This window comes from Anomaloglossus baeobatrachus, chromosome 1 (assembly GCF_048569485.1).
Source record: "Anomaloglossus baeobatrachus isolate aAnoBae1 chromosome 1, aAnoBae1.hap1, whole genome shotgun sequence".
Classification (NCBI taxonomy): domain Eukaryota; kingdom Metazoa; phylum Chordata; class Amphibia; order Anura; family Aromobatidae; genus Anomaloglossus; species Anomaloglossus baeobatrachus.
Window position 1 is genome coordinate 183,981,295 of NC_134353.1, and position 18,080 is coordinate 183,999,374.

General features: G+C 40.7%; 1 protein-coding gene across 2 annotated transcripts in view; it reads right to left on the reverse strand.

The window, feature by feature from the left end:
- Positions 1–835: 835 nt before the first annotated feature.
- The window catches only part of KLHL2 (kelch like family member 2), a 268,283-nt gene continuing 251,038 nt past the window's right edge, over positions 836–18,080 (reverse strand). For both annotated transcript variants that reach the window (XM_075347338.1, XM_075347331.1), the window contains 5 exons: positions 10,476–10,577; positions 10,242–10,370; positions 9,659–9,799; positions 6,000–6,143; positions 836–1,952 (listed from right to left, as the gene is read on the reverse strand). In XM_075347338.1, coding sequence (XP_075203453.1) covers positions 1,924–1,952; positions 6,000–6,143; positions 9,659–9,799; positions 10,242–10,370; positions 10,476–10,577 — 545 coding nt within the window. In that variant the 3' untranslated portion in view covers positions 836–1,923. The remainder of the gene's footprint in view (positions 1,953–5,999; positions 6,144–9,658; positions 9,800–10,241; positions 10,371–10,475; positions 10,578–18,080) is intronic.

An 18,080-nucleotide genomic window follows, 5' to 3' on the forward strand; every position in this document is an offset into this window, starting at 1 on the left:
GCTGGCAGGGACCTCTATCCTCCTGTACCAGTCTGTGCCTTGTATTGTTTATGATTATTTTACTTGTCCCTATTTTGTATACCCCTTTCACATGTAACGTGCCATGGAATAAATGGTGCTATGCTAATAAATAATAATAATATTACTAAACGACATACTTGAGGAATACCTAGAGTTTCAATATTCTAACTAAAGTAATCTTGCAGAAAATAGCAAAAATGTAAGCTAACGGGCCTAAAAGGCCCAGGATGCACATTCTAGGGTTAGAAGAAAAAAAACAAACAAAAAGAAACCCAGTTCCGGCTTGGAATTTATCCCGGATATCTGCCCGGACGCCGATCTCCATATAAGAAATCGATGCTTTAAAATAGTGGTAGAAGGGATACAGAGATTATATATAGCAAGCGCATTATACTTACCAGTCTCCCACAAGGCTGTAATGCTACTTCCGGGGCCGCTTATTAGCCCTCATAAATAATCATTGCTTCCCTCACCCAACAGGTGCCAATCAACCATATACAAGTCGTTCAGAGCTCATTTATCGGCATGTTTATAGAGCTTCCTAATATGATCGTTCCATTCCAATAAAGCATTATGTTATCGGTGGCACAACCCCTGAATACACAGGGCGATGTGCTGCCGATAATTATTTTTTTGCCAGTAATAACGATCCGGTCACATGACGAACTTTCATGTTGCTTGTCAGGTGATCGCCATGTTTACACCAGTGAATAATAAAAAACAAGTGTTCCTACAATGCTTGTTTAGTATATCTGCTTGTGTAAATGCAAAATTAAAATAACTCCATCCGCCAGTCAAGATGAAAACATTCGGATTGTGATACAAAAATTTTATTGAAAGAAATATGTAATCAATAGTACGTACATTTGTGAGTTGTTAAAAGATAAAAGAAACTATAACTGTTCATAAGAAAACATCTGGTAATAGCACTTCCAGACAAAGCGGATTGATGCCCTTTTTATGTAAAATAATTTAACTACACTGACAAATGCTTAAATCATGCATATTCACTTGAAATTCACAAGCTTATTTGGAAAACTGAAAAATCATTGCCATGCTATACAATTCCTTCACAAAGAAAGGAATTACAATGAAATTGAAATTTGTGCAAATTTATACAAAACACATCATAAATAATCATTGATTCATAATTTATTTTTCTTTTTCTATAAAAAACAAAAACAAAAAAAAAAAAACAACATTTGGCAATGCGTGTAACAACCCTTCCCCCTTCCCTCCCAAATACCACTGACCAGATCATGTGGCACTTTTTAAATATACATAATAAAAAAAATACAACTTTGTCTCACAATAGTACTGGCAAATTTTTTAGGACTGTGCCAAATATAAATAGTGCAGTAACCCAACAGTTGGACTGCTTTGAAAAAAGCAGCAATTACAATTATACAATACACGTAAGCACAGACATACACACACAGTTTTGATTTTATTCACATAGATGAAAAAAGCATCCTCGTATGTGAAAATAGGACTCCTAACATTCTACCAATGTAGATTCCAAAAAGATATATGTCACTATTTGCCTAGTCCACCTCACCAAAGACACGGCACTTGAAATCCTTCTTTATAGAGACATCCTTAGGTCAACCGTGGTCCGCAAGAGCTGGATGACATGAAAGCAGCTTTGTTTCTTTCATTTTTTGTTTCACAGTTGGGAAGAATTGTGTGAACAAATGTCACAAGCCAGATCAAAATCCAGACATCTGCTCCCTTCAGAAGAACTCTGAGCAATACTTCAACCTAGGGTAATCTTCGGCGGCTGCTGCGCTTTACTGCAGACGAAAAGGCTTTAATTTCCTTTGCCACAGCTTGTAATTACAAGCAATGAAGTAATGCCATACTTCACTATATACCCGCGCTATCAGAAGGCCAAAGCTCAGATCATAATGGCTTATCAATAACTGTAACACCTACAGAGAAAAGAGACAAGCAGTGTATTACTTATACAACAGGAAAAAATGGAAACCTCTAATTGATAAAAACACACATATTACAGGACTACTCAAAGATATACATTATATTATTCCAAAACATTAACCAGTTAACGGTACAGAAACACATTCAAGCAGAGACATTTCAATTAAAAATGGCAGATGTAAAAAAAGACTGGTTTACACGGGCCAAGAATTGACGAACGAGCATTCCTAAGGCCCAAATTATTGCTGCCAACCAGCTGACGAAGCAAAACGCTTGTTCGTGAGCCAATTGGATCCTTCTATCCTCATACAATTCTGTCAGGATAGATGAACGAACCAGAACGATATATAAAAATGGGCCTGTGTAAATGGACCTTAACCCCTTCAGCCCCCGGGCACTTTCCGTTTTTGCGTTTTTGTTTTTTGCTCCCCTTCTTCCGAGAGGCGTAACTTTTTTATTTTTCCTTTAATCTTGCCATATGAGGGCTTGTTTTTTGCGGGACGAGTTGTACTTTTAAATGAAACCATAAGTTTTCCCATATAGTGTACTGGAAGACGGCAAAAAAATTCCAAGTGCGGAAAAATTGCAAAAAAAGTGTGATCGTACAATAGTTTTTGGGATATTTTATTCACTGTGTTCACTATATGGTAAAACTGAGATATCTATGTGATGCCTCAGGTCAGTGCGAGTTTGTAGACACCAAACATGTATAGGTTTACTTGTATCTAAGGGGTTAAAAACAATGCACAAGCTTGTCCAAAAAACGTGGCGCACGTTTTGCGCCATATTCCAAAACCCGTAGCGTTCTCATTTTTCAGGATCTGAGGCTCAGTGATGGCTTATTTTTTGCGTCTCGACCTGACGTTTTTAACGGTACCATTTTTGCGCAGATGCTACGTTTTGATCGCCTGTTATTGCATTTTGCGCAAAATTTGCGGCGACCAAAAAACTTAATTTTGGCGTTTGGAATTTTTTTGACGCTACGCCGTTTACTGATCAGATTCATTGATTTTATATTTTGATAGATCGGGCATTTCTGAATGTGGCGATACCAAATGTGTGTATTTTGTATTTTTTTAACCCTTTAATTTTCAATGGGGTGAAAGGGAGGTGATTTGAACTTTTAGGGTTTTTTTATTTTTTTTAAAACTTTTTTTTTTACTTTTTTTTATTTTACTAGTCCCCCTATGGGGCTATAGCGATCAGCAATCCGATCGCTCTGCACTATCTGCAGATCTCAGCTACAGAGCTGATAACTGCAGATTTGCTGCTTTACTTTCAATGCCGGCTGTATTCCGGCATTGAGAGGAAGTGAGTCATGTTAGCTACAGGCGTCATCACATGACCCCGTGCTACCATGGCAACCACCGAAAGTCACGTGATCATGTCACGTGACTTCCGGTGGGGGCGGGGTAAGTGACTGTCATGGCGGCGCCCATATACATATCGCTGCCAGATTTTGGCAGCGAAATGTAAGGGGTTAATGGCCGCGGGTGGAAGCGATTCCACCCGCGGCTAGCAGGCACACATGTCAGCTGTTGATAACAGCTGATATGTGCGCGGATCGCAGCCGCCTACCGGCGGCAGGGGGCGGGGCTTACCGGCACACGATCCATGACGTACCCAGTACGTCATGGGTCGTTAAGGGGTTAAATTGGTGGTTCGGTGAAAACAAATTCTCACCTATCCGGATGATGCTATGTGGTAATTTACTGGTAGTCTGACCACTGAGAAACAGCAATCAGCATAATGGGGATTTTATCCACGAAAGTGCACTTTTATCCCATTATAAAATGTAGCAGCAAGTAGGATGCCCAACTACTAGTTCATTCATTCTCTATGGGTCTGCCAAAAAAAAAAAAAAAAAAACAGCTTTTTTTTTACGTTATACAGGTGTAACACGAGTGCAGTGCGATTATCGCATCAGCCAGCAACGGAGGAGATTGGGAAATAAACCCCTCCCTTTCCTCTGCAGTGCCGACCCTCCCCTCCGCAGCTGTGGTCTGATTGCGCGATCGGACCACGGTCGCATGACACTCGGCTCCCACTGTGCTGCCAGCGTGAGCCGAGTGTCATACAAGGACTCGCAGTAATCCCCGTATGGCCTCAGCATAACAGTATTCACTAGCCATGGACTCGGGTGAACCCTGATGTCACCGCCGAAAACAACCAGAGACTGCCGAGTGACGAGCAGTGCAGTGAATACCACCGGAAGTTAATGATCGGACCCGGAAGCAGAAGCAGCTGGGAGACAGCGGCTGAGCGGGTCCACAGGACGCGTCGTGGGACCTGTAAGTATAATGACAATGTTTATTATTAACTATATTCTTTATAATTATGGGATGGGGCGGGGGGCTGTAAAATAAAGTCTAAATTCGGTGTTCGATCAATTACAGAAAACTTGGCACTCATATGGTGATTGAAAATTTTTAAAGGGCGAATTTTTGCAAACCAGCAAAATGCAGATGTTTCGGTCTGTCAAGACCTTTATCACTGTGCGAGGCTCAATACTAGTATTGTGCAGGTGCCTTGGCTGGTTAAAGAATCAGCAAACAATACTAAGAGGAGTCCTGCGGTGTCCACCGTATGCATTTTGCTGGTTTCAACCACCATATGAGTACCAAGTTTTCTGTAATTGATTGAAGACTGTTTTGGAACCTACTTGTGCACCATCCTAACAGAAGTGCCGTGTGTATCTATTCTACTAGAAGTTTGGTGTTCGGATGCAAGTTCGCATTCTCAAAACCCGAACTCTAACTTTACAAAAAGTTTGGGCGAATCTACTGAACACGAACATCGGGGGGTTCGCTTGTGATGGGCTAGGCCTAATAAAAAGTACAGAGCATTTTGACGAACAAGCACCAGTCAACTATTTTACAAGTCATTCCGAGATAATGGTCATGTTTATTGAGGCCCCTAGTATGATCGTTCCATTCCAATAAAGTATGTTATCAGCTGCACATTCCCTGTATAAATGGGGTGATATGCTGATGATAATCATTTTTTTGCCAACAATAAGACTAGTTAAAAAAAATTATATTTCTATATATCTAGTAGTTTAGGCTGTCATCACGAGCACCTTATGGAATTTTTTGGGACCCATTTTTCCAGCACGACTTCAGGTTTGCAGGGGCCTTGAAACATAAACCAACCCCTAGAAGAAATAATTCTACAACTACGTCCCTACAGCATTCATCTTCCAGTGATGGAGCATTTACACCCAAAGTTTTATAGAGCTTGGTACTGAAAACAAAATATGCTTCATATCTTTTTCGTAAGTATGTACTCAAATATTGGCTAGTTTTTTTTTCTTATTTTGCCAGAAAGTATTTTGTCTTTTGTTGAGGCTCTGAGTTACCAGTCCAGTGGAAAACCCAAGAAATTTCCCCAGGTTGGAAGATATGTGTCTTAGGATATTTATTTAGCATATTACTAAAAAGTTTTTTTTTTATTTATTCAGCTTTTTAATAAATTAAATGTATATTTTTTTCTTTTTTAAATTTTGCTCATTTAATTTTTCTCAGTAAATAAAAAAAAAAAAGGTGCAACTCCTGGGCCCCCTGTATACAAGTGCAACTACAATACCCTGTACATGTATACCGAATATTAGTAGGGAATAAATATATAGGTGGGGACTAGGGACAATTTAAAAGGGAAAAAGATTGCTGGCTTTTTGAATTATTTTTCGTATTTCTATACATTTTTCTTTCGCTTAATAGGTGTACTAAGATAAACAGATATGTCAGCTATTGATAGAGCTCCCGACTGCCATAGAACCCATCAAAACTATAAAATGCCAGTAACAAATTAGCAACAATTTTGTGCACTGATTAATTACAAAAATAGTTTAGAATATAAAAAATGTCTGCCATCAGACTGTGTTCATTTACCTTATTCCCAGTCTGTATACATCAGCCATTCCAATATAATGAGGCCCTATGGGCTCATACCGACATTTGTTAAAATTATCACAGACCTCTGTTAATAATACACAGGACAAAGTACAAAGCACTGACAAAAAAAAAAACCCAAATATTTACCTGCATAACTTCTCCCTGTGCTCATACAAGATGGCAAAAGCGTCCATTTGTCACTTGCTGGGTTATAATACTCCACTGATGCCAAATTACAAGACCCATCATCACCTCCGACAACGTACAACATGCCATCAACCGCACAGACACCTAGTCATAAGAAGAAAAAGCGAAAGATAACACTGGTCCCTAAACAATGATCCCATTAGGGATCCGCTCAGTGTGGAGGAGGACAAAGACCCATTTGGTTTCAGTAAAATGCACAACACAATTCGGCACAGTGCAGGCAGAGTTCAGCGGCTCGATTTTGAGAAGTTATTTCTGTGGTCAAAGCTATATTTAATTCTGAATGGTGATAAGTGCGGACTTTCCAGTGAAATTCCACAGAAATGACAAAACATGTGAATCTATGAAAAATATAAAACTGACTGCATTCATGGATAGTGCATATTTACAAAGACATGTGAACAGTGAATATATTACTTGGCTTCATATGGAATTGTTACTTGTTAATTTAACTGTGTGCCCCTTATTGTACAGAACTGTATAATGCAGGTGGTACATAAGCAACATTAAATAAATTTGTGTCCTTAGAACTTGGTTGTTTGATTGCCAGTCTAGACAGACACAGGTAGACTAAAGGGGTATTTACACTGCACGATTATCGTGATGGAGCATACCCAAGAATTCTAAGGCTGGTTTCACATCAGCGTTTTTCTGTGGCACTGCCGAATCCGGCACAAGTGCAGTACATTTCAATACAGTTCACTGGCAAGCTCCTGTCACATGCGGTCATGTGACCGGAGCTTGCCGCGATGCCTGTGAACTGTATTGAACTGTACTGTACTTGTTTCGGATCCGGCAGTGCCACAGAAAAACGCTGATGTGAAACCAGCGTAACAAGCAAGCAAAATGCTTCTGCCTGTGTACATGTTTCTGCCTTTGTAAACAGGAGATTAAACAACCGATGACCAGCTGTGCCAATGGCCAGCTAGTGTAAATGGACCTTAAAGAGACTATCAGCCAGGATGACTGTTCACACCAAGTACAGGCGCTCTCCTGCATCATGGTGGGGCTAATCATTTAAATACACCATCCCACCTGCTGGTTTTCTATCTCCTCCCTTCTTTGGCTCTACTAAAGACCACATCTCACTAAGCGACATCGCTGCTGAGTCACGGTTTTTGGGACGCAACAGCGATGTCGGTGTGTGTGACATCCACCAACGACCAGGCCCCTGCTGTGAGGTCGCCGGTCATTGCTGAATGTCCTGGACCATTTTTTGGTCGTTGCTCTCCCGCTGTGAAGCACACATCGCTGTGTTTAACAGCAGGAGCCAATGATCTGAATGTGCAGGGAGCAGTCTTCTGCGGACGCTGGTAACCAAGGTACACATCAGGTAACCAAGCAAAGGCTTTGCATGGTTACCCGATATTTACCTTGGTTACCAGCGTCCGCAGCTTCTAGAAGCCGTCTCCCTGCTCCCTGTACACGTAGCTAGCTGGTAACCAAGGTACACATCGGGTAACCAAGCAAAGGCTTTGCTTAGTAACCCAATGTGTACTATGGTTACCAAGGACAGCGTCGTTACACGGGTCGCTGGTGGCTGATCTCTGATGGATGTGGAGATCTGCCTGTGTGACAGCTCACCAGCGACCATGTAGCGACGCTCTAGCGATCCCTGCCAGGTCAGATCTCGCTGGTGGGATTGCTGGGCCGTCGCTTAGTGTGACGGTACCTGTAGCTAGAGCTGTCAATCACAGAAGAGGGGGAGATGAAGGTTGATATATACCAGGATAAGGTATATCTGAGGGACATGATGAGGGACATATATCCCAGGATGGGGATCCTATATGCCAGGATAGGGGACATACAGTATATTTCTGGAAGGGGCCCAGAATGGGGAACCTTAGTACAGAAGTAACAGGGTCAGCAATATAGTTTTATAGTGACATCACAGATGAAACATGGCCAAATGAAATTAATGATTAAATACACATCTCAAAACTTTTTCATTCCATGAATTTGAAATTAAATCAATTTAGAAACGTTTATCGAAGACAAAACAAGTTTGGAATTAGACTTGTGCAGCCCATAACAAAAATGAATTTTTTTCATCAAAATCCTTAGGAAATGGTAAAAATCATGTTGTTAATTTTAGCTCAAAAATATATAAAATATTGTAGCTTGCAAGCTTGTAAAATAGCTTATGTGTTTTTTTTAATACTGAACATATTATATGAGTATTTTTTCCCCACATGATGCTCCCAGGTACATTGCTGACAATTGGCTGCATGACAACATCCATTTCCTTACGAATAGTGATGAGCAGACACGTAGATATTCGGATTTGCCGAATCAGCACGAACTAAACAAAAAAAAAAATATCTGGTTCGGTAGGCGAACTTGCCGTAAAATTTGACCCCGAACAACAAACCTCATACAAGTCAATGGGGTCAAGAAGTTTGGGGCTGTAAAATAGCCGAAGCAAGCACTAGGGAGCTGCAAATGAAAGTTAAATGGTAGTTAGAGCAGGATAGTTACACATACCGTGTTTCCCAGAGAATCATAGTGCAGTCAGACTCTCTTCCAGGCAAGCTCATTCAGGTTCATCAAGCAGTCCTTCCCTGCTCACCCTCTGTGACAGTGTCTGTGATTGGTTGAAGACTACTATACACCCCCCCCCACCCTGTGTCCACATCTGTGATTGGTTGCAGTTTGCGGTATAGTAGTGTAAAAATAAATAGACATAGGCTCTGCCCTATTTTGATAGCCAGCACAAGTAAAACAGCAGCTGCAGGCTGCAGCCCCGACCTGTGATCTTTACGGTGGCTGGATATCAAAATAGAGGAGGGGGTCCCCCTCATTTTTTATATCCAGCCATGGTAAACACACAGGTAGGAGCTGGTAATATCAGGATGGGAAGAGCTACGAATATTGGCACCCCCAGATTAAAAATACTAGCCTGCAACAAGCTTTATTTGGGTGACAAACCCGAATTAGAACTGGATGTACAGTCAAAAGTCTGTGTTCTGGGTTCAGCACCGAATACAAGATGCTCAGGGCAGACCCTGAACTTTACAGTTCGTGTTCGCTGATCCCTACTTACAACTCCAATAGAACTACATGGGCCGAAGGGCTCTGACTACTCTTTAAGATACAATTTAATGCTAAACACTCTATAATACCAATTCCATATCATGACTAAGCAGATAAGCACTGGCTGTATTCTGTACAGCCCCAACATACAAGAACCTATGGTGAGAAGTCAAGGCCAATGCACAGAATGGCACCTCATAAAAGCACAATAATAGATATGCAATAATATAAACAATGAACATAATCGCAGATGAGTGTAAAGCATACATAAACTTCACTGAACCTGCACAATTAATGGAGCCAAGTACAGACAACAGATATCAGTAGATAACAGTAGTCAGGAAGGTGAGGCCTGATTAACTGCTTGTAGGGTTACATCTTTTTATGCCTGTGTGCAAATCTGATATTTTACCTTGCCTAATAATCAGAACCTCGGCACTATAAAGCAGGGGAGCTCATTATCTAGGTTACCAGAGTTCTGTCCACATTAACCCTGCAGACTGAGGAGAGACTGCTGAAATGACAGTCAAAAATTATATATGGTACAGCATGTCATGGAAACGTACCTGCATTTCTCCGGCACATATTCATGTCCGCAACTTGTTTCCACAGATTAGTTGAGGGGTCATAGACCTCAACACTTTTTCTAACTAATGGACCATCATGGCCTCCAACTGCATAGAGCAATCCGCTCAGGACCCCCACACCTGCAAACAAAAAACACGAGTTATAGGTTAAAAAGTCATGTGGGTAAATGACAAGCGACGTCACAGCCTGTAACTGGCCACACGTCATCTAGGATATGTGCTCTTATCAAGACACTAAGGTATAAACCTGTTCTGTGCACATCTACTGTAATACATCAGACTTTCATTTTTTTTTCTTCATGGTAACCATGTAATCATTCCTGGGATCAAACCTGTAAATGCGCACAGTATTACATATGATATATAGCATGGATTAAAGTGCCTACTGTATGGCCTTCTACATTTCCTGCAGAATTACATGGTGACTAGAAAACGTGAGGAACATGGACAGCAATACAACATCTATAAACTCTGCCAACTTTAGAACCAAATGGTACTAAGGTATGAGACAGAATATCCTCCTTTTCACTTTTCGTAGTATTGATACATTGTTTTTTCATACCGGCTCCACTCCTTCGTGTGCCCATTTCGGAAATGTAACTCCATTCATTTGTGCTAGGGTTATAACATTCAACTGTGCTAAGACACTGTCGTGATGCTCCATCGTAACCTCCAACAGCGTACAGCATTCCTAGGAAAGTATAAGAAATGGACATTATGGCATTGTCAAGACTATAAAGACCAAAAACAATTTTTAAAAGTTCAATAACATCCATCATATATTTAGACAACTCACCTCCAACAACACCAACTCCAACACTACTTCTCCTAGTGTTCATTGGTGCTACATGAAACCATTCATTTGCCTTCACATTATAAGCTTCAACGGTCGCCAGACCTGCAAACACATTCGTGTCAGAACAGCTTTGTGATTTTACAACAGGTATGTCTGAGTGAAGTCATCCTAAATAGTTGATAATCTTTCTCTGTTTTACAGTGAACCCACATTACCATTCTAGTTAATTGTTGCCCTCTTACGAACATCATATAGGTAGTAGTATGGCTTAGTACAGAGCCGCATAACCAACATAAGTACCAGGGATGTGTAACATACAAGACTGTGTTTTGCTGTTTCTATACAATTAGTGTTTTATCAGCAGGAGATTATCACTACATTACAACTGCCTTTGTGACTCCTGGTCCACCAACTGCTTCACCACTAATTAGCAGCTTCCTGTCACTGTACACAGAAAGCTGTGGTGTGAGCGAGTTATACACAGCTCAACGTCTGAACTCTGCTATTATCATTAGGGCATTGAAAACAGATAGTCTGTTTTCAATGCCCTATCATAACTGATGCACCCAGTAAACTAAGTGACATCACTTGAATCAGAGTCTCTGTCCCTACCTCATTCTGCTGTCATAATACATAGCAAAAACCTTCTGACATTGCCTTTAATAAAATGGTTATTTTGTCACTTTTTGAACTACAGAGTGGGCCATTTATATGGATACACCTAAACAAAACGGGAATGGTTGGTGAAATCAACTTCCTGTTTGTGGCTCATTAGTATATGGGAGGGGGAAAACCTTTCAAGATGGGTGGTGACCATGGTGGGCATTTTGAAATCAGCAATTTTGGATCCAACTTTATTTTTTTCAATGGGAAGAGGGTCATGTAACACATCAATCTTATTGAGAATTTCACAAGAAAAAACAATGGTGTGCTTGGTTATAGCATAACTTTTTTCGTTCATTAGTTATTTACAATTTTATGACCACTTATAAAATGTGTTCAAAGTGCTGCCCATTGTGTTGGATTGTCAATGCAACCCTCTTCTCCCTCTCTTGACACACTGATGGCAACACCGTAGAGGAAATGCTAGCACAGGCTTCCAGTATCCATTGTTTCAGATGCTGCACATCTTGTATCTTCACAGTATAGATAATTGCCTTCAGATGACCCCAAAGATAAAAGTCTAAGGGGGTCAGATCGGAAGACCTTGGTGGCCATTCAACTGGCCCACGATGTCCAATCCACTTTCCAGGACACTGTTCATGTAGGAATGCTCGGACCGGACACCCACAATGTGATGCACCACCACATTATGGGTGTCAGGTCCGAGCATTCCTACATAAACAGTGTCCTGGAAAGTAAAGAAAACCAAGCACACCATTGTTTATCCTTGTGAAATTCTCAATAAGATTGATGTGTTACATGACCCTCTTCCCATTGAAAAAAATAAAGTTGGATTCAAAATGGCTGACTTCAAAATGACCGCCATGGTCACCACCCATCTTGAAAAGTTTCCCCCCTTCCCATATACTAATGAGCCACAAACAGGAAGTTGATTTCACCAACCATTCCCATTTTATTAAGGTGTATCCATATAAATGGCCCACCCTGTATAAGTCTTATTGTTTACGATCATTTTTTTCTGTCTGGTTGCCGTAGGCTACATCTTGTTACATATACAGAAACACACTTTCTTTATTAGTTTATACAATGTACTACATATTTCATAGGCAAAGTTTCTCTAAGAATGCAATAGTTTGTTTTTCTGATATAAAACACTATTAGGCTTTGTTCACACGACATTTTTTTTTCCTGACTGCATCTTTTCCCTGTGGGCTCAGAAAATGCAGCTTGTGGCCCAAAGAACACATGACTTTTGCCACATTTTTGTTAATGCATTTTTTAAAGGAGAAAGAAAACAGGATAGGATAGGATAATTGATAGATAGCTAGAATGATAGATAATAGATAATAAGTAATAGATAATAGACAAAGAAATAACAGAATAGCTTGATGAGGGATAGCTAGCTTGGCCAGCTGTTTTTTTAAAACAATTGTTAAAAAAATGATGTGGAGGTCCCCCATTCTTCAGATGCAGCACAGGAACAGCAGCTGCAGGCTGCAACCCTCAGCTGTGTGCTGTACCTTGGCTGGTTATGAAAACATGAGGGGATCCCATGCTTTTTTTTTTTTTTAATTATTTGATTTAAAAAAAAAACAAAAAAAACAAAAAAAACAAAAAAAAACAGCAGCAAAAGGTACAGCAGACATCTGGGGGCTGATATTAGCGTTGGAAGGGTCATCGTTATTTGGCCCTTTCCAGCCTATCAATAGCAGCCCTGGTGTGGTGGAAATCGGAATAATAAGAAGTTAACAGCCCTCAGCTGCTACTAAGCCTTAGCTTAGTGACAGCAGGAGTCTATGAGACACCACCCATCACTAATCTGTAAGTGAAAATAAACACAAACACCCAAAAAAATCCTTTATTTGAAAGACAAAAAAGCACCCTATTTCACCACTTTATTAACCCCCCAAATACCCGTCCAGGTTCGACATAATCCATATGAGGTCAGACGACGCTTACAGCTCTGCTACATCTGACAATCACAACGAGTGGCCATAGCACAAGACTGCTTGCTGTGAGCTCCACCAAGCAACTGAAGTGAGCCGTGCGATAAGCGGTGATGTCACTCAGGTTACCCGCAAGCCACAGTGGGAGTCCTCCACCTGTGACAACAATCACCCGAGTGACTGGAGTGAGCCACGCATCGGACATGGAGGGTTGTGTTGGGGTTAATAAAGTGGTGAAATAGGGTGCTTTTTTTGTCTTTTATTCCAAATAAAGCATTATTTCGGTGTTTGTGTTTATTTCATTTCACTTGCAGATTAGTGATGGAGGGTGTCTCGGGTAGACGCCTGTTATTACTAATCTAGGACTTAGTGGCAGCTATGAATATATATATAAAAAAAACTGACCCATACATCCAAGTTTGAATAGGTGCTAGCTGAAAAAACATAGCAACTACATGATATATTTGTAGTGAATCTCTTTATGATTGAGCACTCCGCCCTATAACCAGGCTGTGTTCACATCCTTTATAGCAGGAGTCTAGCTGCCCAATCATGGAGGTTTGTAACCCAGATAGTGGCATTTCAAATTAGATTTTTAGTCTAGCTGCCCAGGCAGGGATGCTTTTATCCCAGATAGTGGCATTTTTAACTTAGGTTCCCGGTTTACAGAGATTACCTTGCCGTGGAGACCGGGCTTACATGCATTGGCCAATACATAAACTAAATATCTCTTTTCATATATTCCTATAGCAGAAATGAAATACCAGAGCTCCCTTATTCATTGTTGGCTTTTTAGTGGCAACTATAGGCTGCCATTAACTCCCTATTACCCAGATTGCCACTGCATAGGGCGATTGGGGTGAGCTGTGTAAAGTTCCAGGACTGTCGCATCTAATGGGGGCTCCCAAAAACGTGGGTCTCCCCAGCCTGAGAATACCATCTCTCAGCTGTGAGGCTTTATCTTGGCTGTGTATCAAAAGTGGGGGGACCGCACGTTGTGTCTTAAAAATGTATTTATTGTACTGTACGATATAGGCCCGCCCATCGACGGCTGTGATTGGTTGCACTCAGACAGCTGTTACTCAGCATGGGGGCGCGTCTAACTGCAACCAATCACAGCCACCGGTGGGTGGGGGAATCAATACATATTCAATGAAGGACGTGAGCAGCTCGGGAAGTGAATGACCGGCCGCGAGAGCAGTGTGATAGCTGCGCCGGTGATTCCGTAAGCATGAAGCACTTGCTCCTACCCCTTTGCACCAGATTCTGGTCCCCATTGACTCTATGGGAACCGGCATCTAGACAGATACCAAGGATCAATCCCCCGCCGACCTCGAGTCAGCGGAGGATTGATCTGCCAGTCCTTCAAAACGCAGGGACAAGACACAAAAAGAATTGACATGCTGCATCTTGTCCGCGTCTTTAAAAACGCAGCCAAGATACAGCCATTAAAAGATGCACTGTGCGGACAGCAAAATAGAAATCTCAGACTTTGCTGGGAGAAGGAAAAGCACATTTTTAAATGCACCAAAAACACAGTAAAAGATGCAGCGTGTGAACATAGCCTTACAGCAAAGATCCAAACATATATTGGATGTAGCAAAACAGCAAAAAAAAGGACATTTTCAATTACTGACATTGCCGGCTGCATATAGAAAAATGGGAAATGATAGAAAACAAAACGTGTCATATACAAATATACATACACCCTTGAGAAAACTAAATACACCCTCTTTGAATTCTATGATTTTACAATCAGGACATAATATAAATAACATTGGTGCTTTGAAAATCTTAAATGAAATAAATGCAATCTCCAATGAACACCAACACATTAGAAATTACACCAGGTCATTATTTACCCCCAAAATAAGCTAAAATACAGAAGCAGTGTGTGAAAAATTAAGTACACTCATGAAAAAAATCGCTTGTAGAATCATCTGTAGCAGCAATAACCATTTTCTGTACCAGTCTCTGACATCATTCTGGAGAATTTTGGCCCACTTTTCTTTAACCCCTTAGTGACAGAACTAATTTTCACCTTAATGACCAGACCAAATTTTGCAATTGTGACCAGTGTCACTTCATGAGGTTATAACTCTGGAACGCTTCAACGGGTCCCGGTGATTCTGAGATTGTTTTTTCGTAACATATTGTTACAAAATTTTGGACAATATTTTTTGCGTTTATAAAAAAAAAAAATGAATTTTGGCAAAGATTTTGAAAAATTTGCAATATTTAACTTTTGAATTTTTATACCGTTAAACCAGAGATTTCTGTGACAGAAAATAGTTAATAAATAACATTTCCCACCTGTCTACTTTACATAAGCGCAATTTTGGAAACAAAATTTTTTTTTGTTAGGAAGTTAGAAGAGTTCAAAGTTTATCAGCAATTTCTCATTTTTACATCAAAATTTACAAAACCATTTTTTTAGGGACCACATCACATTTGAAGTGACTTTGAGAGGCTTAGGTGACAGAAAATACCTAAAAGTGACACCAATCTAAAAACTGTACCGCTCAGGCTACTCAAAACCACATCCGGGAAGTTTATTAACCCTTCAAGTGCATCACAGGAACTAAAGCAATATGTGGATTGAGAAAAAAGCAAAAAATAAAATTTTACCTAAAAATGTTGCTCTACTCCAAATGTATTCACATTTAGAAGAAATAACAACAAAATGGACCCCAAAACTTGTTACCAACTTTCTTATGAGCGTGCAGATACCCCACATGTGGTCAGAAACCTCTATTTTGACAAATGGGAGGGCTCAGAATAGAAGGAGCAATATTTGAATTTTGGAACGCAAATTTGGCTGAAATAGATTGCGGGCACCATGTTGCATTTACAGATCCCCTAAGGTACCTAAACAGCAGAAACCCCTCACAAGTGATGCCATTTTGGAAACTGGACCTCTTAAGGCTTCTATCTAGGGGTCTAGTGAGCATTTTGGACCCACAAGTACTTCACAGATTTTGAGAACATTACGTTGTCATATTGAAAATTTTCTCAAAAATGTTGTTTTAGCATCAATTTTCTCACTTTTTCAAGAGGTAATTCCAAAAATTGGACCCAAAATTTGTTACCCATTTTCTTATGAGCGTGGGGATACCTCACATGTGGACACCTTTGTTTGGGCAATTGGGAGGGCTTGGAATGGAAGGAGCAATATTTGAAATTTGGAAAGGACGTTTGGCTGAAAAAGTGCGTGCACCATGTCGCATTTGTAGGGCCCCTAAGGTGTGTAAATAGCAGAAACCCCCACAAGTGACCCCATTTTGGAAACTAGGCCCCTCAAGGAATTTATCTAGATGTTTGGTGAGTACCCTGAACCCCCAGGTGCTTCACAAAATGTTATAACATTGAGCCATGAAAATAATAAATAAAATTTTACCACAAAATTGTTACTTCAACCAGGTAGCTTTTTTTCTCCCAAGGGTAAAAAGGAAAGAAATCACCATGAAATTTATTGTGCAATTTCTCCTGAGTTTGGCAATACCTTATATCTGGTGGAAATCAACAGTTTGGGCGCACGGCAGGGCTCGGAAGGGAAGGAGTGCCATTTGACTGCAAAATTGGCTGGAATCAATAGCGGACGGCATGTTGCGTTTAGAGAGCCCCTGAGGTGCCTATTACAGTGAAGCTCCCCAACATGTGGCCTTATTTTGAAAAATAGACCCCTCAAGGAATTTATCTAGATGTTTGGTGAGTACCCTGAACCCCTGGGTGCTTCACAGAATTTTATAACATTGAGCCATGAAAATAATAAAAAAAAAGTTACCACAAAATTGTTACTTCAACCAGGTAGCTTTTTTTCACAGGAGTAACAGGAAAAAAATGTACCATAAAATGTATTGTGCAATTTCTCCTGAGTACACAGATATCTCATATGTGGTGGAAATCAACTATTTGGGTGCACGGCAGGGCTCAGAAGAAAGGAGCGCTATTTGACTTCAAAATTGGCAGGAATCATTAGTGAACGCCATGTTGCGTTTGGAGACCCCATGAGGTACCTAAACAGTGGATCTCCCCCCACAAGTAACCCCATTCTGGAAACTAGACCTCTCAAGAATTTAATCTAGGGGTATAGTGTGCATTTTGATCCCACAGGTACTTCATAGAATTTGATGACCTTAGGTAGACATATTGAAAATGTTAATTTTTTTTCAGAAAAATGTTGCTTTAGCACCAAATTCCTCCTTTTTTCAAGAGGAAATACCAAGAAATGAACCACACAGTTTGTTATGCAATTTGTTATGAGCGCAGTGATACCCCATATGTGGCAAAAAAACCCTTTGTTTGGACAAACAGTAAAGCTCAGAACGAAAGGAGCATGATTTGAATTTTGTAAAAGTTGAAATATATTGTAGGCACCATGTCGCATTTGCAGAGCCCCTAGGGCACCTATACAGCAGAAACCCCCATAAGTGACCCCATTTTAGAAACTAGACCCTTCAAGCACTTTATTCAGGGGTATCGTGAGAATTTTGAATCTACAGGTACTTCACAAAAATGTTGCTGTAGCGCCAAATTTCTCACTTTTAGGCTACCTGCCCACAATCCGGCGACACTGTGTCTAGGATGCAGTGCCAGCCTTCCTGCGGAGATGTATGTGCTGTCCACGGGAGAACGCAGCTGCCTGTGCACACAATCCGGGTTCGGGCTGCTGCGGACTTTATTCTCCCTCCGAAGAACACTTTAGTCTCTGCATCATAAATGGACGTCCTGCTGCTCACGAAGCCGCACCGCAGGTCAGTTTATGCTGTAGAGAAAAGAAGTGATGTGGGAAGGAGATGTCTAAAAATCCTTCTTCTGTGCTTGTACTGCACAACGCAGCGCTATGGACGCAGTGAAAACACTCTGCCTCCAAAATGCTGCAAATCTTGATTGTGGGCACATAGCCTAAAAAGCTAGGATGGATGGATGGATGGATGGATGGATGGATGGATGGATAGATGTCTAACACATATATAATGTCCCCCCCCCTGCATATTCTAAACTGGTGCCTGTTAGTGACTTTCATTGTGTTGTG